Source organism: Panthera onca, chromosome A2, assembly GCF_046562875.1.
Source record: "Panthera onca isolate mPanOnc1 chromosome A2, mPanOnc1 haplotype 2, whole genome shotgun sequence".
In the NCBI taxonomy this organism is placed as follows: Eukaryota; Metazoa; Chordata; class Mammalia; order Carnivora; family Felidae; genus Panthera; species Panthera onca.
Genome location: NC_138340.1, coordinates 25,396,317 through 25,422,760, shown reverse-complemented (window position 1 = coordinate 25,422,760; position 26,444 = coordinate 25,396,317). Strand labels below are relative to the sequence as shown.

Genomic DNA, 26,444 nt, shown 5'->3' with positions numbered 1-26,444 from the left:
GAAAAAATATCATGTAACATTTAAAAAAATTTTTTAAGTTTACTTATTCAGGCAGAAAGAGGGGGACAGAGGATCCAAAGCAGACTCTGCACTGACAACAGAGAGCCCGACGTGGGGCTCGAACCCACGAACCGTGAGATCATGATCCGAGCGGAAGGCAAATGCTTAACCGACCCAGCCACCCAGGAACCCCATCGTCACTTAACATTTTTGCATTTCTGTGTCTTATAGTTAGCAAAAATATCACGACAATGCTACAAGTTGATCAGAATTTCTCCTCTCATTAAACACAGATAAAGTAATTCTGGATAATCTGGAAAATACTACTTAAAATTTAGAGTTCTGATAACTTGTGGGAAAGTAAGATAACCCTGAATTATTCAAATGCAAACACTGTATTCACCACGTATTCCCTAGGTATTAACAGATCATCCAACTTCCATTTTAATTTTTTGTTGCTCCCAAGTAGCATAACAGAAAGGAAAAGCTAGACTGGCAACAGATCTAATTACTACAAGCAAAAGGCTTCTCTACAATTAGCACTAATTTTCTCAGATTAGGCTCATAAAATTATTATACAACTAATAGAAGTTACTAATATTTTGGAGATCATGAGATATTGTTTCTTTATTCAAAACTTGTTCCCAGGAATCTAAGTCCTAGGTGTCTTGGGTGGCATTTCAAAGCCATTATGATAAAAACAGAACTCTTCAAATTGTTCTTCCATTCACTTGAGCTTAAAACCTGCAAATCATCTTTAATTCATCTCCTTCATCCTTTATATTGGTCAGTTAGTAACTACTCTAGTCAATGTCTTTTTACCTGTTTCTACAATGTATCATTTCTTCTCTCTTCTCTTAGTTACCAGGGTGTCCAGACCCCGAGCTCATCCCTTAATTATTGTAATGGTCTCCTACATGTTCCCAGACACCCCTGTCTAGTCAACTATTATCCAACAACAGTTTAAGACTTAAAAAAGTGAGGGCTTCCTAAAGAAATCAGCCCTGTTCTGCCTCAACTCAAATTATCAGTACTGCATAGCCTTGCGGTGTCCTGGAGGCAGCCAGGTTCACAGCACAACTGGGCCCACCAAGACTGGCAGAGGACACACAGCTCCTGTCCTAAACCAAGTCTTTTCCCAACTACACTGTAGTATGGACCCACTTGTTTCCTTCCACAGTTCTCTGGGTTCTGCCTGTATATCTGGATTGCACCTACATGGAAGTTCATCTGGCTTGATACCCTTGCTACTCAGAGTGTATGTGGCAAAACAGAGTTCAGGCTGAATACCCGAACCCTAGATATAATATGTATTTTAACAAGATCCCCAGGTGATTTGTATGCACATTTCAGCTTTCAATTATTCTCCAACAAGAAACTTGAACTCCAATTATACTACTGGTTTCAGAAACACACCGTTTCTGCCTTTGTGCTTTTGTTTTTATTCTCACGTCTGCAATTTCTTCTCTTATCCTCAAAATATGGACAAATCTTGGCCAGCTCAGGAGTCTATCATCTCCACAGTTTTCTCTAAAATTAAAGTCCATATTTGATCTTAACATTTTCAAATCTTAAGCTTCTAGTCATTACTATACTTTCAATTATATACTATTTTATATGAAATGTTACTTAAATGTTATGTTTGTATTCCCATACACAGAGGCCCCTGGAGGGCAGAGCCCTAGCTTATTCTTATTCATCTGTATCCTTATCCATGGTGCTCAGCCCAAGGCTAAATCCAGCATTGATACCCAGTAAATATTTGTTAGCTGACAGATTTCCATTACATTTGAAATAATTTATCTAAGAAGACCAGATGCTCACATATGGATACGTTAAAGCTACCCATTCAAGGGCAAATCAAGATTACAGAATTTGAGAGATTAAGACATAATTAATAAAAGCCATGTAAGCCACAGAAGTATTCAATTTTGCCAGATCTGGATATCATAAATAAAAACATTACCTCTGGATTTTCACTTAAATATATTTGTTTGGATATGTTATTTATTGTACAGATCCACTGCAAGAGAAAAAGAAAAAGAAAAATAAGACTTTTTTCCTACAATGCTTCTCTTCTAAACGAGAATGTTCAATATCTCATTGAAGTTTCATAAGATGTAACACATAATCTTTCTCACAAAAACAGTATTTTCCTATATACATAGTATATACATAGTGTATACAAGTATAGTCTGTGTGTAACAGAACAGTGAATAGATTTATTATTTTTAAAGCCCAAATTAACTTCATACAAGGGAATAAAAATATAGCAATAATGTTAAGTTATAATTTAGTAGCCTGTATTTGTCTTTTTATATCACTTCCCTTCATAACCTCCACCAAATAAGAGAGTCTGGATTCAGATATCATGATTAACACTAATGCAAAAAAGTAAAGAGCTAAATATATTCCCAGCGAATGCATTTTACATACTTCCCTTCTTCAGATTTATAACTAATTAACATACAAAATGCTCTCTCTTCCATATTTTCCACTTCACTCTCGAGGATTTCAGTCCATGATGAGCCTCATTAAACTAATATTCTGTGTGGTAAACCCTGCAGAGAGCAGACACAGGTCTGTGTTCCTCACAAACCAAAAGCAAGTTTTAATACCTACTCTTTTGCATAAGAGGTAAATAAAAATAGATCTCTATGTAATTTCTAACCTTGTCTTCTACCAACACAGTTATAATACCAGATAAAATGGCTCAAAATCAAGTATAGTATACTTTCATCGAAGAGTATTTCTCAAGACAAAGTTTTTGAAGTGTCAGTTCTTGGTGGTAACTTACCTTCCATATTTGGTGCACTAGAAGTAAAAACGGAGCCAAAAATAAAAGACTCGTGAGGAAGAACAGACACTCCCAAATTTTTGTTTTTCTGTCTTTCATTTTAAGCTTTACTTGCTTCCTGCCATGCTACATCTGTTGCCACTATGTTCTTAATGCAGCAAATACGGTCTCAGAAAGTTGGTGAGAGAAGAGAATAAATTAAACTGTCACCTCATGATACTACTAACTTGCCAGAAAGCAATAGTCACAAGGTCATTTCTGAAGTCGTGCCTTTAAAAAGACAGACAGCAACGATTTCTAACGTCTCCCCTTATAGGTCTAGCTTTAAAATTGTGTGTGAAACTTAAGAATGTTGCTTGGGGACAACAGATTTTATTTTAAAAAATTTTTTAATTAACTAGGATTTTCCAAATTTCTATCTTAATATTTAGTTGCTGAGATATCTTGAGACGTTGCTGAAGAAATTAACTAGATAAAATTTTACCTCTTCGTGGTCTTTTTTACTTTCTGCTTGCAAAATTGAAGATCTGTAAAAAAAAGAAAGAAGTTTGACCCTTAACTTAAAAAAAATTGATCTGAGAAAATGTTTTATCTTTCAAAGTACATATAAAACCAATCAGTATCAAAACTTTAAAAACCCAAAACACACAACCAATCAATATCTTAGGAAAAGGAGACCACCAGGGGCATCTGTACTCATATTTTAACAACTTTGACTTTGGCTGTCTGTGCCAAAACATAACCAAAAAAGAAACAGGTGCTGTTTTTCAGAAGACAACCTATAACAAAAGAACACTGCAAATAAGACGATGCACTTCAACTTTCTGACATATCCTATATATTTCAAATATAAATCAGTAATCCTAATAGAAAACACCAATTATACTTAGTTATTATTTCTCCATAAATATAGTTAAGTAAAATTTTCAATATATTAATCACTAACATTGGGATGTTTAGCTTTTCTATAAATGTTACTAAGTTAGAGAAAAAAATAATTACTAATTTTGAATCACACTAGGAATGTGAAATGGGAAATCATGTAAAGCATTATTAGCAATAAAATGAAAAAACAAAAAAGTAAGTACTTGTAGTAACATACTAACAATTTGGTAATTCTGACAAATGAACACAGGGACTCCCAACATCCAGCATGATAAATGACACAGTAACTGACATTCATTATATGTTTAAAGAAGGAATATGAAATTAAACCACCATTTGATAAAAGACAGTGAACCATAGCATCTTAACATAGAGAAAAAATGACTGAAAATTCAGAAGCTGCATCTGAATAGTAAGAAACATCAAAAAACAGTATTTTAATTAAGTAGAAAAAAGCTACAGATAATTCAAACATCATTAGGAAAAATTTTAGATTATGGTTTACATCCTTAGATAGATTATAATGCAGCCATTGTGAAATGTTTTTAATAAGCAGCTGTAGATCCAAAGTGTGTGTGTGTATACACACACACACACACACACACACACACACAGTATTTCCTCAAGTGTTTTTTTAAAAATGTATTAGAGGGGCGCCTGGGTGGCTCAATCGGTTAAGTGTCTGACTCCTTTGACTTTGGCTCAGGTCACGATCTCATGGTTTATGGCTCTGCACTCTCAGCGCAGAGACTGGGTTTCTCTCTCTCTGCCCCTCCCCCCTCTCAAAATAAATAAACTTATAAACAAATGTAGTTAGAGTAAAAACTGTAAGGCAACAGACCAAAAAGTTAATTCTTGTTTCTAGTTAGTGAGATTATAGCTTTTTTCAATATTCCTTTTGTTATATTTTTCTGTTTTTCAAAAATTTATTCTAAAAGCTAGTCTATGGGTTCTCATTGCAAAGGTAACAGAAGTTTTAAAAATTGCACATAAACATTAATGGACTAAATCATTAACTTAATCAGAAATACATAACATTTAACAATGACATTAGTGGGGCGCCTGGGTAGCTCAGTTGGTTAAGCATCTAACTTTGGCTCAGGTCATTATCTCATGATTTCTGAGTCTGAGCCCCGCGTAGGGCTCTGTGCTGACAACTCAGAGCCTGGAGCCTGCTTCAGATTCTGTGTCTCCCTCTTTCTCTGCCCTTCCCCCACTCATACTCTGTCTCTCTCTCAAAAATAAATAAACATAAAAAATTTTTTTTTAATAAAAAATAAGTAAAATGACATTGGTATTTGCACTTACTACACATTAGGCACATTACATTATGTTAGATTTCTATTCTTCATAGCAATTTACAAAGTAGGGATTATGACCACCCCACCCTCATTTCACATGTAAAAAAAAAAAAAAAAAAAATGGAGCTCAGAAAGGCTATATAACTTGTCTAAGACCACATGGTAAGTAGCAGATTTCAAATTTGAACTTTCTGACCCCAAGGTTAGGGCTCTTTCCACTAACTTGTGCTGCCTTCCCCATACCATGCAGAATTTTCAGTGAACAGTATCTTAACATGAAATCACAGGTTTTTACCATATGACCTTGTTTTGACAAGGTCATTTAACCTAGTCAGAAAGGAAAATTCAAATCATTTCTACATGATTAAAAAGAAAATGATCTTAATATGTAATAAGCCTAAAATAGCTATAAAATGTCTGAATGGCAAGGAATTATCATGCATTTCAGTAGTTCAAAAGATTACAGATTTTATTAATAGTAGGAAAAAATACTAACTTTTTTCCATCAAAGGAAGTGATCTGAAAACAGTACCGCCTGTCTTCACAGTCAACAGCCATTACCGAACAGTTGTCTATGTCCATGGCGAGGCCTCCTGCTACATCCCCACGTGCCTGACTCATTAAGTTTCCACCCTGCGTGAAGTAAAACTGTCTGTCCCAGGTAGATGACACCAAGCCTGTTTTACTAAATGAAGAAAGTACATTCACTCTTCAGTATCAACACACCTGAAATCTCATCATAAGCCAGACACAAGATAAAACATCACAAAGAATCAGCTTGCAAAAAGGCACCAAGGTGCCTAGAAAATACAAACAGCAGTTTTTCAGTCTCTAAAATAAATTCATGTATGCCAACCCACTTTTGCGTGTGTGCGTGTATTTCCAAAACAAGGCTAGAAATTATCAAATTGCAACTGTTATAACGATGTTCCATAAACTACAGTTCAACTTTCAAGAGAAAAAAAATCAAAAGAAAAGAATTCATTTTGTTCCTAAGGTTAACTGGCTTTATCCTACCTTTAGGTAAAAACTGAAATTTGACCTGATGGTATAATTACATATAAAGTATGATAAAAGTGATATTTAATGATATTTCATGTAATCCTAGATTTAAACTCAAACTGGTTTTGCTTTTAAAATAACTCTGGGGGACCCTGAGTGGCTCAGTTGGTTGAGCATCCAACTTCGGTTCAGGTCATGATCTCACGGTTTGTGAGTTCGAGCCCTGCGACAGGCTCTGTGCTGGCAGCTCAGAACCTGGAGCCTGCTTCAGATTCTGTCTCCTTCCCTCTCTGCCCTTCCCCACTTGTGCTCTGTCTCTGTCTCTCAAAAATAAATAAATGTAAAAAAAAAAAAAATTAAAAAAAAAATAAAAATAATTCTAAATTATTCAATAAATACCTAAATAAAATTTTACTTCTGAAAATTATTCACGTACCCCCGTCAAAAAACTGACAAAAACACTAATACCACTAACTAAAAAGATTCAACCTTTAGTAAAATAAAAATAATTTAGCAGATATCAATTATATATTATGTTCACTTGATATTACCCTAGATGATATACAATATATGAAAATAACTGTAGTTCTCTTACTTCCTAGCATTAAGGTATCCAGCTTTCCGGGTTAAGTTTCGATTAACAGGAAATTTCGTGGGATCTGGGTCAGGTACATATAAGGGGTCACTGGCTACTTCCAAATCCTCTATTGTCTGCTGCATGGTCTCTACATCATTGTCCATTTCCCTGCGAACACTAACACGGAAAACAAACCACAACAAAGAACTGTTTACCAATCATGTCTACCTAAACATTTGTTTTGTATATATTTTCTTAGAGTAGTAGTGATGTGGGTAGTTAAAATAAAACGAACACATTATGAAACAGCTTTATGTTTTAAGTGAAACTTAGATATTATGGCAACAATACTAAATTAAAAAACTACCACACTAAATACCTAACTTTGGAGGAATTTTCAAACTGCTCTGTCCTGTGCCTTTAAAACAATCATTTTCGTCTCCCTGCAGATCTCAGATTGACCACATCACTGCTCAGATTTTTGAACCTGATTAGAATGACTTTCTTTCGTTAAGCTTTCATGGCTTGAAAAGCAAGATGTACATAGCAATTCCCACCCATCCCCCACAATTCAGATAACTGTGAAGGTAATTAACTTGTGGTTAATTACTATTATGTGTTTGTTATGTTTAGACATAAAACCTCGTTTAGAATCAATAAAATACCATAAGCCTTGACACAGTTATAAAATTCAGAGTTCAAATTGTGTGGAAAAGATGGTGAAAACACCAAGAAGCATGTGAGACACACTCCCATGGCAGGGAAAATAGCCCTCAGGAAACTAAATGCTAAATATTTGTAGATTATGGCAGTTAGCTGTTAAGTTATTCTTGTAACTTCATTTTCAATTTTAAGGAAGAAAATACTTACTTCTGTACACTTGTTCCAATATTAGTCAGGAATTCTTCCAGCTGTTCACTGAGATTTTCAGAACCCATCTTAAAGAAACTTATCTAAGGCAAGAGGGTGTGCATGTGGGGAGATGAGCAACAGAAACACACACAATACAAAACATACTTAAAATGACTCATACAGTCACCCAGATACAAGGTAAGGTAATGAACAAGGGAGTATTCCCATTTGTGTACTAGTTTACAATGACTTCTACTGGGCTTAGAGCAACTGTAAAAACCAGACTTCAATTTCACCATACATCTTTTTATATATTAATATATGCATATGGTAAACAAAAACTGGAAAACTTTAAGTCATATGGATAAACCTATGTTTACTACAAAGATAAGTTTTATGCTGAGGAATAGTAAGTGCTCATATTTGAAGAAATATCTGAATTTCCTTAAACTCTTAATTTTTAGGGACGTGCCATCTCATATTGACCAAATTTAATTTTCTAGCCTCCTCCCTGATGCACACCTCCTGGGACACTTTGGGGTTTCAATCTATTATTTTTAACTCAGGAGGTATGCAGGGAACATGAGACAAACTCAAACTTGCCCATTCTCTTTCAAATCTGCTCTGAAGCAAGGGTGAAAGGAAGTTCCAGCAGAAGCAACTGCAGAATTCATTTACTTTCTGTCCCTTGTCCCCAACCTGTGATGGACAAGGACTAAATATAAGGTAAGTAATTTCATTTACCTGAAAAATGTGAAATTTTCATTTGCAAGGAAAACCATTCTAGCTTCTTTAAAATAGCATTCTGATGACATTTTAAATTACTTTTGAAAATACATACCCAAACAGAATATTGTGACCGTAGTCTGTAATACCCTAATGCTTAACATGAATATCAAACTCAACATCAAGTTTTTAGAACAGTTATAATCCAAAAGACAGTACAGTCAGTATTCACCTGAGCTTGCATGTACCCGAGTAGAGGTTCTAACAATGCTATTTTCTTTTTGTACTGAAGAGTATTTAATGCACAAAAATAATGCATCATGGTCTGGTGTTGTTTTTTTCTGGAGGTGTAGACATCTTCTGTGACTTCATACTTTACCTTCAAATAAAAACATTAAAAATACTATTATATATCTAATTGTGTACTTATGTTTAATTACCTTTAGTAGTGGCTATAGGAAAGAGCCTACCCAAGGAAACAGGTGTATTACCAGCAATTGTGCATCTTTATTTTCTAAGATACGAGAAATCCTATAAAATATTAGCTAATTTTCCTGTCTTACTACCAACTACTCCATCTTAAAATGCACATGTAAAGCAAATTCTGCACATAACTAAGTATGATACAGTAACTGAACTAAAGTGTGGCAGAAAAAGTCTACCACACAGAGGAAAGTCAGACAGTGGTTTGGTATTAGCTTAGCCATCAGTCTTTGATCTTGGTCAGTTCACAGCATACCCTTCTTCTGGTTCTCCCCCTGCTGCTCTTCCTCTCTTGTACTTGTTTTTCTTTACCCACACTTAAAATATGTGTGCTCCTTTAAGTTCTTGCATTCAGACAACAAGCATTTATTGAGCACCTATTATGTAATGTGCATTAGGCTCTTCTCTCTTCTTGCTTTCCTTAGAATGCCTAATCAAGTACCCAATACCAAGTATTGGGATTACATATCCCAATACACCAATGACTCTCAAATTTGTATCTCTTGCCCTTCACTCTCCTAAGTGTCAGAAGAAGCACATCTCCAGCTAGGCTCTTTATGTGTGTGTGTGTCCACATGTGTGTGTAAATGTGCTGGAAATGTACAAAACTAAGTATAGTATCTTCCCCACAAACCTGTTCCTCCGTTTCTTAGCTCTCTTAATTATCCCAAGATCCACCCCATCATCCAAGAATTATAGGACTCTGAGGCACCTGGGTGGCTCAGTTGGTTAAGCAACCGACTTCGGCTCAGGTCATGATCTCGCAGTTTGTGAGTTCGAGCCCCGCGTCGGGCTCTGTGCTGACAGCTCAGAGGCTGGAGCCTACTTCAGATTCTGTGTCTCCCCCTCTCTCTACCCCTCCCCTGCTCATGCTCTGTGTCTGTCTCTCAATAATAAATAAATGTTTTTTAAAAATTTAAAACAAAACAAAAAGAATTATAGGACTCATTTTCAATTCCTCCTCCTACCATAAGTCTTGTCAGTTCCACTCACAAAATATTTTCTAGAAGTATTTCTTCCTCTCCACTTTCCATAACAACCTTAGCTGAGGCTCTGCAAACTATTTTGGTACTTTTTCAATGAGTTCCCACTAGTCCTGTCCCCTTCACATTTCCAGTAGTATTTTTATTCTGTAACACAACTGCATGGTGTTACCTACTTAAAATCCTTTAAGTAGGATTCCTTTAAGGAGGCTGCCCACTTTCTCTAACTCAAATTTCAAAGTCACTGAAATAGCCCCAAACTCCTTCTTTCTTGTCCTCTCTGCCACACCTCCCCAAATACATCCTATGCTCCAGATACACACCATTATCATAATGATTATTGCTAGAATTTAATGAAAACTTGCTACAAGCCAGGTACCCTGCATGCATTATCCCATTTCATCGTCAAAACTACTGAGTGTTTTTGACAAGAGAAATAAAGGCTTGAAAATGACATCAGACAAACAAGCAGCAAAGCTGAGATTTGTTCTCATGCAGTCTGACTTAGAGCCAGTGAGTACTCCTAACCCTTACATTCTCTAGACTCTACCATGTGCATCTGCAAAGGCTGTTTTTCTTCCAGGAACGCCCTCTGTCCCCGGTCCCAAACCAGTGACTTTCACTCATCTTCAATCCAAATAGCACCTCCTAAAAGTAAAGCCTTTCACCAAATCACCAAAGTTAACTGAGGCTCTCTGTATGCTCTTGTAGCATTTTAAGACTTCTATTTGTTAAGTACTTAACTCAATGTTAATTCATGGGTTCTCTTCATCCTCATACTCTGGCACCCAATCCAGCTGTATGCCTTCACGTAGGAATATGCCTTCCTTAAGTGCATATTGTCCACTCCCTGAGGATGGGAGTGGAGCCTATTGACACTCTTGCCTCATGGTACCCAACATATAGCAGATGGTCAAAAATTTTTCAAATAAAACAAAAATGGTAAAAGAATGTTTTTAAAACTACCTGGAATAACAACAACAAACCTGGAACAGCCAGAAGCAACATAAAAAATACACCAAAATCTAACCTAGACCTTTAAACTATTTCGTAATGTAGAATTCAAAATGTATATATTTTATCAATATTTGCACCGCCAAATAATCAGTGAACTAAAATTAGAAACTGAAAGTTCTTTGTACTGAACTTTATGAGACGCATTCCCTTTACTGCGTCACAGTAGCTGTTGCACAATAAACTGTACCCAGTCGTGGATTCCCACAAGCGATCACTGTGTCTCTACCAGCAGCCACAGCCAAGGCTGCAGAAACCAACTCTGAGGACCAGAGATCACCTCACTCAAAAACATCTAGTGAAGCCCTACTCAGCAAGCCTTGGATCAGACACTGAGAGAGAAATGATCTTAAGGAGCATCCAGATGAACTTGTTAATAATTTCTTTGTTTTTTACTCACATGCATATCTCCTGAAATAGAGTGAAATATTTCTGGATTTCACTTGTGGAACAAGTATCAAAAACTATATATATTCCATGTAAATGAGAAGGTCCTCATAACAGAAATTCATTCAATTATGTATGCAACAATTCAACTGTTTAACCACTGTATCTCAGAAGACACTTCTGAATACATACATAGTCAAATAAAAATAGGACACATGCAATGTTATCAAAACACAAAGCAAAAGGAGCAATGTTATATACTGTGCATCAATTGCATTTTTGGAATAGTTCTGTTTACTTAGAAAATTTTGTCAGCAGAAAAATAGTTTGTTCAAAGAGATAATTATTGTCCAATAATTATCAGAAAGGCTTTGAAACAAATAGAAGGAAAGAATCAAGGGCAATACAGAAAAACATACAAAGTAACTGCTAGCTACTATGTTTAAACAGGAAAAACCAGACCATCTAATGAAACAATTGCTAATTGTGATACCAAAGGAGTAAGTATGTATCACACCTTATCATTTTCTCTTTTTTTTGACAATCGGCTATATCTGTTAATTGCAGCATCATGATCTGGAAAAGAAATAACTATTAACAACAATACAATAGTACCTTACAAAACTTAAAACTTACCTGACAAAACTTATAAACTTATAAAACTTATAAACCAAAAAAACTTTAAATGGTTTTCACATGTGCATCTTTCAACAAAGGTACTAAAGCAAGAATTCTCTACCATATGAGCAATCCACTTAAATGTTCCCATTATGTTTCTACTTATTTAATTGGCAAACTATTTAATTCCAAGTAGACTGTACTCCACTAAGTTTTTTAAAGTATTTTTCACAGTATAAAAATGGCAAATGCTCACTAAAGACAACTTTGGAATATACAGGAAAACAAGGAAGAGTAAATATTACGCCAATTCCTCGGGTATTATTAAGACAACAAACTGAAAAATTTGATTTAGTTTCCTTTTAAATTTTTCTTGTAGCACAAATAGTGCAACTTAAATAAGAGCACTGATTTACATAATATTCACTGAAACTTTTAATTAGGTTCATTTTTTTCTAATACATAGAACACAGATTTGTGTTGATAAAGAAATAGATCACTGCGAGAACCAACTGTAAAGTATTCAAAACTTACCATTACTAGCAATCTGAAACACTTCCTTTAATGTCAATATTTCTGGAAAAGTTCAAGAATAGTTTCAATTTAGCATATTTATGAAATTTCTTGAATTTTGTTTAGAAAACAGTAACTGCCATTTAAGCTACAATTAAAACTCCAAATAACATTTCATAATTCAACAAAGTGAAAAAGTTATTCTGTGTTTCAAGTAGCCTATGGAACATTCACTATTATTAACAACAGTTACACCAACAGAAAATCGACTTGCCACAAATTAGTAATATGACACAAAAACAAATTTTAAAATCATTGCAAATTCTAAGATATGCAGATTAGTCTTAGTACCAGCATGCAACATATTATTTATTTATTTATGTTTAAAAAGAGAGAGAGAGAGAGCAAGAGAAAAAGCACACAAGCAAAGGAGAGGGGCAGGGGGAGAGAATATCTTAAGCAGGCTCCACACTCAGCGTGAAGCCCAACGCAGGCCTCCATCCCATGACCCTGGGATCATGACCTGAGCCAAAATCAAGAGCTGGTCACTCAACCAACTGAGCCACCCAAGCACCCCCTTCATTCATTTACTGGTACTGACTCTAATAAGTAAAAATGCTGAATGAGGAACAAAGAATAATTAATAAGGTTATGACATTCAGACTAAGAAAAGAACATATTTATATTGACCTTGGAAATAACCATTCTTAAGGATCACCACCATAAATATTAACTCCATCTCTAAAATACATCTGTCTTTATTTCATGCATAATTTAAACAGTTTGCCATCCACTGATACATTAGTTCAGTTTTAATTCTATCTATATTTTCAATAAATAAGTCTATATGACTGTCTGAGACTGTGAATTATGAGAAAACAGAGCCAATTCTGTAAAACTCACATGTTATCACCTACTAATCCTAAGTGGGGAGAAACAAAACCACCATAAACTACTAAGTCATGGGTTGCTAGATGTGCCAGTACCCCTACCTCCCACTACTGCAGCCCATAAACACACCTCCTATGCCACTGTCACCTCCTTGAGCTCTCAACTTCCTAATCCATTTTCCTCAACATCAAATACACTCTATTCCATCCTTAAAAACTAAAGGAATTGGGTCTACTTCTTAAAGGCCTCCACTGGCTTCTCCTTGCTTATAAACTCAAGTCCAACATCTTTAGCATGATCTATTTCTAGATCTGTCTCCTGTCATACCCCAACATATCCAACATTGCTGCCATACTGAGTTCTCGTCATCCACAAAACAAGCCATGTATTTCTCCAACCCATACCTTTATGCTTTCTAGTCCCCCTAATAGAACAGTGACTCTCTTCTCCTGGCAAATGCCTCTTCACTGTTCAATGCTGAGGTCCCATTCTTGGTGATGCCTTCCTGACACCCTCCTCTGAGGCCCCACAGTACCTTGCTCATTCCCTAATTATAAGAGACAGAGTATCATAATTATCTGCTTCACCCATCTCCTTCTCTAGGCTTTCTCAAGGAAAGTGACACTATCCATATCAGTACTTTCCAGTAACTAGTTTAACATCTAGCAGGATCTCCCACAAATAACCAGTGACAAAGTGGTATAAACTGTAGTCAGAAATGGTTAAGGTATAGAGTAATACGCACTTTGCAAGTATTAATCTTCTGACAGCTAATGAAAGTAAACATAAACTTGACTTCAGTACCTTTCAAATCTCTTTCTTTAAACTGGGTAATGGGGAACATCATGGCATCAGCAAGCTGCGTTGAAAGTACTGCATGACAAGAGCTAAGCTAGTAAAAGAAAGACAAAAAGGCCAAATAAATAACTATACAGAGACATTTAGCCAGTGTTATGTAAATTAAATAAAATCTAGTAAACAGATGCTGATCCATTTTATATAAGAGAACACTCAAAATTATATGATATACTACAAAATATTATACATTAAAAAATTCCATTTAAAACTCTTAGGAAAAAATACAGGATAACCTAGGATTTGGCAGTGGTTTCTTAGATATGACACCAAAAGCAAAAGCAACAAAAGAAAATATAAGTTGGACTTCACTGAAATTAAAAATTTTTATGCAAAGGATACTATCAAGAAGATAAAATCACAACCCACAGAAAGGGAGAAAATATTTGCCAATCGTATACCTGATAAAGAACTTGCGTCTAGAACAAGTAAGTCTTAAACTCAGTAACAAAAGATAAACCACCCAATTATAAAAAGGGCAAAGGTCTGAATATCGTAGTGCCACCGCCTTACCCAGGGTTGCCTTCTGCTATTTCAGGTACCCAAGGTCAACTGCAGTCTTGAAGCAGATGATCCTCCTCCTCCTGACAGTGTCAGAAGGCCACAGTAGCCTAATACTAGATCACAATGCCTACACTATCCACCTCACTTCACCTCATCGTGTAGGCATTTTATCATTTCACACTATAATAAGAAGGGTGCATACAGCACAGTATTTTGAGAGAGAGAGACACCACATTCACACAAATTTTATTATGTCATAATTCTACTTTATTGTTAATTATTCTCTCATTCTGTGAATCTTACGACACCTAATTTGTAAATAAATCTTTATCACATTTATGTATATACAGTAAAACATACAGGATTCAATACTATCCAGGGTTTCGGGGATCCGCTGGGGGGCGGGTCTTGGAATGTATCCCCTGTGGATTGGGGGCAGGGGCTACCAGAGACATTTCTTCAAAGATATACAAATGACCAATAAGCATAGAAAAAAGTGCTCAATGTCATTAGCCATCAGAAAAATGCACATAAAAACTACAACGATACAGCACTTCATACCCGCTTAGATGGTTATAATAAAAATATAAATGAAAAGCGCTGGTGAGGATGTGTAGAAACTGGAACCCTCCACTACTGGTGGGAATGTAAAAGTGCGCAGAAGCTGTGGAAAAAAGTCTGGCAGTTCCTCAAAAAGCTAAACATAAAATTACCATATAATCCAGCAACCCCACTCCTGATTATATACCCAAAAGAACTGAAAAAGTGGTGTTCAAAAAACAAAAACCAAAAAAAAACAAAAATAAAACTTGTATACAAACGCTCACTGCAGCACTACTTCCAGCAGCCAAAAGGTAGAAAACAACTCAAATGTCCATCAACCATGAAGGAATAAATAAAATGTGGTATATTCATACAATGGAATTTTATTCACCTAAAAAAGGAATGAAACTCTGATACATGCCGCAACGCAGATAAACCTTAAAAACATGATGCCAAGTGAAAGCAGACACAAAACCCCACAAATTATATAGGAAATATCCAAAACAGGCAAATCCATTCAGATAGAAAGTAGATTTGTGGTTGCCAGGAGCTGAAGGGAGAGGGAGTAGGGAATGACTGCTTAATGGGCACAGGGTTTCCTTTGGGATGATGATGAAAATGTTCTGGAACATCGGTGGTGATGGTTACACAACACTGTGAATGCATAATATAACCAGGAGTAAATTTTATGTTATGTATATTTTACCACAATAAAAATACTCCATTTTCTACAAACATTTCTTTATATTGCTCTCCTGTGACAATACTTGGCTACAATGAGTTATTAAAATATTTCAGGGGCACCCAGGTGGCTCAGTCGGTTGAGCATCCAACTTCAGCTCAGGTCATGATTTCACGGCTCTGGAGTTTGAACCCTGTGTCGGACTCTGTGCTGACAGCTCAGAGCCTGGAGCCTACTTCTGATTCTGTGTCTCCCTCTCTCTCTGCCCCTCCCCTGCTCATGCTTGGTCTCTCTCTCTCTCAAAAATAATAAACATTAAAAATTTTTTAAAATAAAATATTTCAAAAAATTACTTTTTCAGATAGACTAGAAAAGACAGAACTATCTAGTGTTTCACGTGAAAAGATCTTTCATCAGTGCACTAGTTGAGAACAGTTATGGACTCCCTAGACAGCTCTCACCACACTTCTTCCACCTAGCAATATTTTGCCATTCAGTTTATTAATCCTTCCATCCCAGACAGCCAACATCAGCCCTTAATTTCTCTAACCAGTCAGCAGAACTAATCATTAAAAAAGTCCCAGAACCCACCTATAGCTCATAATTTAATTCTCTCCCTGCCTACATCAAATAACACACTGAAAGGATGAACGTGACATGGACTGGGAGGAGAGAGAGCACATCTATATGCTTATCCCTTGAAAACAATTTGTTTTAATCAGAAAAAGAAAGTACTATTTTTATGAGGAAGCCACTAAGACCGGAGACAGCCACTAAGATGGAAATAAGGTCCTTCTTTAAATAGTAAACTTTTATTATAGAGATTTGCTCCTATCATAATAATACAAGTTCCCAATAAAAGCTAAACAACTTGAGTAACTTAATTATAAGACCATATATTCAAGCAAGATATAATTATAATAAGCACTTACCTCATCTATAACTTTTGAAAACTGTTGCAAAGTTGAACTCATAACTTCATCATCACCCCCCAGTGGAAAGCGCTGAAAAGTGAGAAACACAGATGAGGTAAAGGCCCAGTGCTGTATATCTTTTGTGAATGATGTTATAATTTACATTTTTATTTTTGTTCAAGTTCATTTTTTATTTTGAGAGAAAGAGAGAGAGAGCGGGTAGAGAGACAGGGAGAGAGAGACTCCCAAGGAGGCTCTGCACCGTTAGTGCAGAGCCCGATGTGGGGCTCGAACCCGCAAACCATGAGATAATGACCTGAGCCGAAATCAAGAGTCCCACGCTCAACCAACTGAGCCACCCACACACCCCTATAATTTACATTTTTAAAAACAGCTGACCCAGGGTACCTGACTGGCTACGTTGGTTAAGCATCCGACTCTTGATTTCAACTCAGGTCATGATCTTGCCTGCATGAGATGGAACCCCACATTGGGCTCCATGCTTAGGATTCTCTCTCTCCCTCTATCTGCCCCTTCTCCTCTCACACTCTGTCTCAAAATAAATAAACAAACATAAAAAAACACAGCTGACCCTCAAACAACGTGGGAGTTAGAAGTGCCAACCTCCACATATAACTTTTAACTCCCCCTAAATTTAACTACTAACAGCCTACTGCTGACTAGAAGCCTTATCAGTAACATAAACAGTTGATTAACATGTATTTTGTGTATTACATGTACTATGTACTGTATTTCCACAATCTTTTAGAAAAAAGAAAATGTTCAGAAAACCGTAAGAAAAAATATATTTACTGTACTGTATTTACCAAAAAAATCCATGAATAAGCGGACCTGTGCAGTTCAAATCCATGTTGTTGAAGGGTCAACTGAAACTTCAAAAAACTTCTAAAATTTTGAATAAACTTTAAAAATGTCACTTAATAAAACAGCATAATTCATACAATTAGTAAACATTAATTAAAATGTTTGCTAAGCAACTAATTAACATGTGTATACAGGAAGGCACACCATACAAGGAGTTTAAGATTTGGTGTTTAGCTCCAATTCCTCCAATCACCAACCGTAAAATCTTGAGCAAGCCTCAGTTTCTTCATTTGTAAAGAGAGGTCAATTAAATAATATGTAACAATAAGTAATTAAAATCAGATATAAGTGCTATAGTGGAATTTCAACAGCATGCCCAAATTACCTTCTGCAAATTCAAAAAAGCTTAGGATTCTTGGTGAGAGATTCTGTTTATCTATACAGATACTGTATCACTGAATATTTTTTTAATGTTTACTTATTTATTTATTTATTTATTTATTCATTTAGAGAAAGCAAGCAGGGAAGGTGCAGAGAGAGGTAGGGAGGGAGGGAGGGGGGGAGAGAGAGAGAGAGAGAGAATCCCAAGCAGACTCTGCACTAAAAGTGCAGAGCCTGGCGCGGGGCTCCAACCCACGAACTGTGAGATCATGACCTGAGCTGAAACCAAGTAGGACGGTTAACCAGCTGAGCCACCCAGGTGCCCCTCACTGCATATTTTAAATTACGCTTTAAAAATTTTCATATACTATACCTGTTTTTCATATTCTTTTAAAAGTTTTGAAGTCAGGTGTGTTGCTGCACTTAATTCATTCTGTAGGAAAAACACAGCATTCAAATTAACACAATATTACTGATCAAGAAAGTTTTAGTTGAAGATACCTAAACCACTTTTACCACTTAACATAAATGCTATATAACATGCTCTATAAACCCCTCATTAAATCACTGGAAAGGGAACTACCATTAAAGCATTTTTAAGGGAAACTCAAACCATGAAATAAATGGACACCATCAAGGAATTCAGCAGTGTTCTAGGTGTATACTTTTTTTTAGCTAATAAAAACTAAGTATTAAATGCTGTTAAAGCTTTCAAGTTAGAAGTAAACTGTATATAATCTTAGCAAAATCTTGAGAGATTCTACATTAATGACTAATTATTCCTCTCTCTAGGTGCTGATACTAGACCAATGCATTTAATAACATACAACCAAAATGTGGTTAGCCTAGTCACATAATACAGCAAGACAGCCAGATGAGGGAAATACTTTTTGAAGTTTTTTTTCCATGATGAACATAATGACAAATATAGCATTTCTTTTACATTGTAATTAATCTCTGTGGTCAGGAATCAAATCTTGAAAGACCTATCACAAGGGGAAAAAAAAAAAAACTATCACAGCAACTTTTTAGTACATAAAGAAAATGTGAGTCCAGAAAGGAGATAAAATGAGAAGGAGAAAAAGAAACTTGTGTACTTAATTAATCCCAAAGAAAGTTTAACACAGCACCCAAGTCGCTGTTAAGGTTTATAACTGAGTTACATAAACAGCCTTGAATCTTAAGCCTGCTCGACAAAAAAAAAAAAAATCTACTCCTCTCCTTCTTGAATTAATCTCCCAGCACCCAGAGTTATATCTAATTTTATTATGTTCTTCTCACTAAAGATAAACTACCTTCAAATCCTTTACTCAAAAAGGGGGAAGTGTTTCTTGAGATTAAAAGCATGATTAGGGAAAATACTGGTGACAGTATGGGACTTTCAGTTAAATCTTAGGCAAAGATCATGATCAGTGAGTGTCAGTAAGAAAGCTCTTACTGTGTTTAGGTAGAAAGAGGAAAATGCTTAAATCTTCATGTCTTCTGTAGTGCTACAAACTATACACTCACTAGTACTTGGAATGTGAGCTCAGTAATACAAAATACTTAAAAGTTCCTTCATGCATTCAGGCACCAGTAAACAAGACAGACTCTATCCCTCTGTCCTCATGGGCTTAAAGTCATTTTTAAAAAAAGCATTGAATCAGCCCTTAGCTTTTTACCTGTGCATCATAAATCCGATGCATAGCTTGGTACAACTGGTTCATATAGTTGGAAATAGCTGTAGCATCTTCTTCAAATACACCCAGTAAAGACCTTGTCTGTATAAAATAAAAGCAGTAAGTTTAGGTCACCATTATATAAATCAAATAGAAAATTTTTTTTCTAGAGGAAGGAAAAATCCTAGGACACTGGAGCTCTAATAATTCTGAGTTTTAATCTATTTTCTCTCTTTTGATAGTAATGCCAAGATGTTGGGGTTCTTTGTTCTCAATTTCACTTCACCAAAACGCAGGGATTTTCCAACTACAGCACACAAACTTTAGAAGGAACAAAGGTGTATTTTTATGAATTAAAAAAAGCCTGTGATCAAACTAAGAACAAATCAACAAAAACATTCAAGGCTAATTAACAGTATTCCATGTATAAATATTTTAAATGTCTTATTTCAGGATAGCTTATTTCTTATTATTCAGATAACTTATGATTATTTCTCTTTTTCCATGTTCTCTTGGAGTAGCCAAAACCCTCCCCGTCCTAATTCAAAATAACATAGTACCCAACCCTAACAGAACCAATTAAAAAAAAATTTTTTTTAATGTTTATTTATTTTTGAGAGAGAGAGAAAGAGAGAGACAGGATGAGCAGAGAAGGGGCAAAGAGAGAGGGAGACACAGAATCCGAAACAGGCTCCAGGCTCTGAGCTGTCAGCACAGAGCCCGATGTGGGGCTCGAACCCATGGACCGCGAGATCATGACCTGAGCCGAAGTCAAATGCCCAACCAACTGACCGAGACACCCAGGCGCCCCATAACATGGCCAATTAAATACTAACTTATAAAGAGTACAGAATTTGAGGGTTTATTGTTTTCTTCTTCTTTACACTTGTCTATATTGTTAGGCTTCTTTTTTTTTTAACGCACTAAGAATTTCCCCTTCGTATTAAGGGGAATTTTTTTAAGTAAATGTTAAGACTGTCAATAAGAAGGATAGAGATAAAGAAACTCAGCATATCAAGGCAAGGTATACTCACCTTTTCATATCCCAAAGGCAGAGAAAGAATGAAAATATTAACAACTATTGCGATAACTGCAGCTTAAAATCTAAAAGATGACCTTGTATTTTTATTCTACAAATAGTTCATTTATGTCTCAGCCTTAGAAAGTGGTTTTTAAAAATCAACTTATTCCTTAGTTTCCTATTTTCAGAAAAGAAAGCTAAGTCAACACAGTTTTGAAAAGGAGGGGCGGGGGGACAAAATCATTATGCCAATATATGAAGTCCATGTCGTCAGTCCTCTACTCCCCCATGCCCCAGATATTTAGATCTGACAGAGAATCTTTTTACTTTTTTAGCTCTGTGCCCCACCCCTATTCCCCACAGTGCCATTTTAAGATGTAAAAAAGAAAGCATTAAGAAATCTTGTTTGACTCAGTGCCATTCCAAAGAAAAATCTGCCATTTCGTTGTTTCCCCAAAATTATTCTAATTCAAGGAATTACACATTTATGCAAAAACCTGTAGTGGACTTAAATTAAAAATATCTCCTTAGCCCAGTGTTAAAATGGGTTCCCTACTTAAAGCTAGTTATATCTAGCTAGCACCTTATAAAAAGTACATCAATGTGGTACCATTTCATTGAATCTATGATGGCATCCACTGTGAGCTGCACTCTTTTTAAATACTACTACAACAAAACAATGCCAGCAATTAAGCTATGATTTGAGGTATTCTTCTGTCTTGTAATTTTTACTTTATATTTGTGAAAATAGACCTTTAAACATTTTTATATATAATCATATATATATCATATATAATTAATATAAACATAAAAGCAAAACACAAACAGCATGAATTTAATATAATCCTAACACTTCTTCAGAGTTCAACTCTTTTGAGTCAGTTTTTGACAGAAGAATCATCAATATCTATGTTTTCCCATCCAATATTATTCTGTGCCATGGGGATGTGACAAGTATTTCTTACAAGTGCTCACTTCTGCCGCCAGTACTTTCTTCCAAACCATTGATACCGATTCAGCAAACTTTGATGGCAGTACTTGGTTCATTCTAGCAGGAGTCAAAGGAATATTTTCAGACAATAAGGAGGACTGATAATCCTTCAAATTGCCTGAACACTGAGAGGTTGCACTTGACCAGTCATGCCACTAGGAGAAACAACCATGTGTGTACATTTGCAACCAATTACACATAAAACATTATCAACTGTAAGGGGCATTTATCTCAATATCAGACATGTTAAAATGTGGGAAAAGAAAAAAAGGTATGTCTTATAATCTATAAGTATTCCATGTTATGCCAAAGAAAGAAATGAGTATTCCATATTATGCCAGTTGGGACTGGAGTTTTATCTTCATAGTTCCAGCACTAAAGAGTCACTGGTATTTATCTATACAATTATTTTTAAAGGTTCATATCTGTTCTTAATAACTAGCAAGTTTCATTTTGCTCCTGATTTTCAAAACAATATATAAGTATGGACAAGGCAGCTAGTATAGTATAGCCTTAAAGATTTCCTTTCTCAACAAATAATATGATCATTTGCAGAACAGGAGATTGTTTGTACAAGATAATTCTAAAGATGTTTATATCCAAACAGCTGGATTTGAACTTGCAAATTCCTCTCTATTTTAATAGTTACTATAAATCAAAACTAAAAAAAGATAACTGTAATTCAGGATAGCCTTTCATGACTCCAAGGCTCTAACCTTTTTACATAGCAACTGACAAGCCACTTTTGATTAGGATCAAATGATTTAAATAAACACTTATCTAGAGGGGTGCCTGAGCAGCATAGTCAGTTAAGCGTCTGACTTCCGGCTCAGGTCATGATCTCACAGTTCGTGAGTTCGAGCCCCATGTTGGGCTCTGTGCTAACAGCTCAGAGCCTGGAGCCCGCTTCAGATTCTGTGTCTCCCTCTCTCTCTGCCCCTTTCCCGCTCATTCTGTCTGTCTGTCTCTCTCAAATATGAATAAACTTCAAAAAAATTAAAAACAAAACAAAGAAAACCTTGTCTATACAAAGGAAACAATCAACAAAACTAAAAGGCAGCCTACAGAAAGGGGGAAGATATCGGCAAACAACATATCTGATAAAGGGCTGGTATTCAAAATCTAAAAAGAACTTATCAAACACCCAAAAAACAAACAATCCAGGGGTGCCTGGATAGCTCAGTCAGTTAAGCATTTGACTCTAGATTTCGGCTCAGGTCATGATCTCATGGCTCATAAGTTTGAGTCCCACTTCGGGCTCTGGACTGACAGTGTGGAGCCTGCTTGGGATCTCTCTCTCCTTCTCTGTCCTTCCCCTGCTCATGCATGCTCTTTCTCTCAAAAATATAATAACATAAAAAAAAAAAATCCAGTTAAGAAATGGGCAGAAGACATGAATAGACATTCTTCCAAAGAAGCCAAACATAGCTAACAGACACATGAAAAGATGCTCAACATCACTCATCATCAAGGAAATACAAATCAAAACCATGATGAGATACCACCTCACATCTGTCAGAATGGCTAAAATTAACAACACAGGAAACAACAGGTGTTGATGAGGATGCAGAGAAAGGGGAACCCTCTTACACTGTTGGTGGGAATGCAAACTGGTGCAGCCACTCTGGAGAACAGTTAGAGGTTCCTCAAAAAACTAAAAACAGAACCACCCTTCCATCCAGCAATTGCACTACTCGACATTTACCCAAAGGACACAAAAATACAGATTCGAAGGGGTACGTGCACCCTGATGTTTATAGCAACATCATCAATAATAGCCAAACTATGGAGAGAGCCCAAATATCCATCAACTGAAGATGGATAAAGAAGATGTGGTATGTATATATGTATGCATGTGTGTGTGCATGGAATATTACTCAGCCATCAAAAAGAATGAAATCCTGCCATTTGCAGCCATGTGGGTTGAGCTAGAGTGTACTATGCTAAATGAAATAAGAGACAGAGAAATGCCATATGATCTCACTCATATATGGAATTTAAGAAACAAAACAGATGAACATACAGGAGGGGGGAAAGAGAAAAGAGCAGGAAACAAACCATGAGAGTCTCTTAAAGACAGAACAAACTGAGGGTTGATGGAGGGAAGTGGGTGGGGAAAGGGCTAGACAGGTGATGGGTATTAAGGAGGGCACTTGTTATGATGAGTACTGAGTATTGTACATAAGTGATGAATCACTGAATTCTACTCCTAAAACCAATATTGCACTGTATGTTAACTAGAATTTAAATAAAAATTTGAAAATAAAAAAGAACTTATCTATAGCAGGAGCTTTAAAAGTTTGCATACTCTTTGTTATTCGACTTCTTGGACTCTATCCTGTATCAGTAGTCCAAATGAGAACAAAAATTCATGTCCCAAAGCATTAACCGAAGTCCTATACATAAAAACAAAACTTGGGAAAAATCTCTAAGTCCAACAATAGGACAACTGTTAAATCAGTTAAGGAAACATACAGCCTTTAATTTTCTTTATTCAGAATGGAGGATATGTGAACACTTACCCTGTAATGTTAAGTTAAAGCCAAATAAAACTTGTTATGCACAACATAACTTCAAATACATTAAAGTATGTAAGAGAAAGCTAGGAACAAGTAAAACTGTTAATAGGGTTTGCTGCCTCGGAAAGGACAGGTAACTGTTTTCTGTCCCTTTCAGTTTTTCTGAAGCACATAACTATGATTTTCATAATCAGGTACAAAAATAAAAACTTTCACTGTAACACTGAGATGCGGAGACGTTGAGTGACTTGCTCTAAAGCAAGTGAAGTGTCAGCGAAGGACTAAAAACCCTTATACCCTTAGTCCCAGATTTAGGGCTTTCCATCCTACCACAAGTTCTCCCTAAGGACTACTTCCAATATCTTTCCTTTCTAAATCCCATTTGTCCCAACTAATTTTCCCAAGTCAATATTACCTAGTTCAAATTTACCACTTCTAAAAACTGAAAGAATAGCAATGTGGCTATTTCATTAAAAATTACCATAAAACTGATACCGATATGGCGCACCCTTATAAAAAAACAAACAAACACGAATGCTCAAGTTGTAAACTAATTGTGTGAAAAGTTCAAGAAATTAGATGAGTCAGATTACATCCTCTTCACAAGTCATGGCGAGAGCACTGTGCTACCCATTCCGGGGTTTTGTATAATCTTTATGGGCCATAAAAACCAGGCAAGGAAAGAAAGGTAAGGCAACCTGTTGAGTCTTATATAATAAAAGTAAAATGACAGAGTGCACCTGACCAATACATGCCACAAAATTTTTGCAAAACATCTGAAACAAACATAATTTCTAACTTTATACTACAGAAATCATTAAGAATTTGAAATAGTTATTGGGGCGGTCCAGATAAGCGAAGACGTGGGTTTCTGTCAGTTTAGGCTGATAAGAATACATTACCAGCGAACAACTGGCTTGTGAAGGTAACTTTCCACATAGGAAAAAAAAAAAATCAATTCCACGATCAGAGCCCAACTTCAACTTGGCGATTATTACTGGCACAAAGTCATGGCAGACGTGTCACACAGGCCAGGGGATCTAGCCCCCTCTTCCTGATCTTTTGGGGCTATATTAAACTATGAAGACACATGAAATATGTGCCACTGTTGTTCTGAATGAACACCATTTCAGGAAATTTTCTTCGTTCTGAGGGGTAGACAACCAGCAACATCATCTTAAATCGCTTAAATTATTCCGTGAAAGACAGGTTTAGGGATGATGTTTCTCAACGCAAGTTACAGCGCCTACCAACATGTTTTTTAACAGAACTCATTTCATTCTTCGGTATTGAACACGTTTCTCTAGACTGTTTTAAGCTAAAGCAACCACGCTAGCCTTGCCCCCAAACACACGAAACACGGGGCTTTTATTTTGATGAGTTTATTAGGGCCAAGTCTGCACCATTTCGAGCAGCAGTCTTGCAGCCGCGAAGGCGCGGTCCATCACAAGCCGTGCACCGCTCGGGTGACAGCGGCTACCGTCGCGGCCACGACACTGGACACACTCCTCGGGGAGGCTCCCGGGCACGTGACGGGCTTCGCCGATGACTCTCCACGCGGGCAAATCAGCAGCCTGCCAGCATCTCCCGAAGAAAAACTATCCATTTCCTTCCCTAGCTTGCTCAGAAACCATGTAATAAGTCTACAGGGTTTTTTCTCCTGCATTTCCTCCGAAGAGACCTTCGGGGAGAAAATCCCAGGACTGAGATTTATCGCCTCACGTTACAGCGATAAAAATGCACCTTTCACCAAATACAAGGGAGCCCCGCGCGCGTACGTGACCGCAGGGCCCACGAGCGAAGGCGGCGGAGGCTCGGTCGCCTCCCTCCGACGTCCGGACCCCGCGCGCGGCTCTCGGCCCAGCCGCGCAGGCCCACGCGGGCCTCAGGCCGGCGGCCGGGCCGCGGCAGCTCGGGGCGCGGCCCGCGACGGGCGGGGACACTGGGCGGCGGCGCCCACCTGGTCCGGGGCGGGCACCTGCGGCCGCGGCGGCGCCGGGCCTGGGGTCGGCGCGCCCTGCTCTTTCCCTCGCCGCCCGCCGCCGCCCGCGCCTCACCTGCGGGCTGTCCTCCAGCGTCTCCTCGATGGGCAGCTTGTCGATTCCCGGCATCGTGGCGGAGGGAGGGCGGTGGCAGGAGACACGACGGCCGCCCACAGCTCCCCGCTCCCGCCCGCCCGCCCGCCCGCCTGCAGCAGCTGACCCCGACCCGCCCTCTCTCGCAGGCGCGGCCGCAGTCGCCGCCCGCGCAGCTCTCCCCAGGCGCCTAGCGGCCGCGCGGGAAATCCCGCCCCCTCGGCCACCCTGCCCCGCCTCTCTGCGCACCCATTGGCTCGTGGCGACGCCCATCAGCGCGGCGGGGCTGGTCCGGAGCTTCCTCCTCCGCGCTGGGCTCTGCGGGTGAGCAGCGGCTTGGGGGGTGGCGCTGCCCGCTCACAGCGGCCATCTACACCGTGCGCGCGCATTTTCATGTAAATTGTAGGGGACCGTCAACCCCCCGCCCCCCACCGCCGCCAACGAAAG

At 37.5% G+C, this 26,444-nt stretch overlaps 1 protein-coding gene across 6 annotated transcripts in view; it reads right to left on the bottom strand.

Annotated features, from left to right (window-relative positions):
• APPL1 (adaptor protein, phosphotyrosine interacting with PH domain and leucine zipper 1) overlaps nucleotides 1–26,206 on the bottom strand; it is a 54,451-nt gene extending 28,245 nt beyond the window's left edge. Inside the window, exons 1-13 of one of the 6 annotated variants that reach the window (XM_078442928.2) lie at nucleotides 25,980–26,206; nucleotides 19,395–19,493; nucleotides 18,107–18,166; nucleotides 16,546–16,617; nucleotides 13,834–13,921; nucleotides 12,160–12,201; nucleotides 11,525–11,583; nucleotides 8,373–8,519; nucleotides 7,433–7,515; nucleotides 6,581–6,739; nucleotides 5,480–5,668; nucleotides 3,282–3,324; nucleotides 1,967–2,023 (exon numbers count right to left, since the gene is read on the bottom strand). In XM_078442928.2, coding sequence (XP_078299054.1) covers nucleotides 1,967–2,023; nucleotides 3,282–3,324; nucleotides 5,480–5,668; nucleotides 6,581–6,739; nucleotides 7,433–7,515; nucleotides 8,373–8,519; nucleotides 11,525–11,583; nucleotides 12,160–12,201; nucleotides 13,834–13,921; nucleotides 16,546–16,617; nucleotides 18,107–18,166; nucleotides 19,395–19,493; nucleotides 25,980–26,033 — 1,152 coding nt within the window. In that variant the 5' untranslated portion in view covers nucleotides 26,034–26,206. Of the gene's footprint in view, nucleotides 1–1,966; nucleotides 2,024–3,281; nucleotides 3,325–5,479; nucleotides 5,669–6,580; nucleotides 6,740–7,432; nucleotides 7,516–8,372; nucleotides 8,520–11,524; nucleotides 11,584–12,159; nucleotides 12,202–13,833; nucleotides 13,922–14,397; nucleotides 14,639–16,545; nucleotides 16,618–18,106; nucleotides 18,167–19,394; nucleotides 19,494–25,979 lie in introns of those variants that run through there. The other 5 variants (XM_078442929.2, XM_060631370.3, XM_060631369.3 and 2 more) reach the window with 5 other exon arrangements.
• Nucleotides 26,207–26,444: the final 238 nt, after the last annotated feature.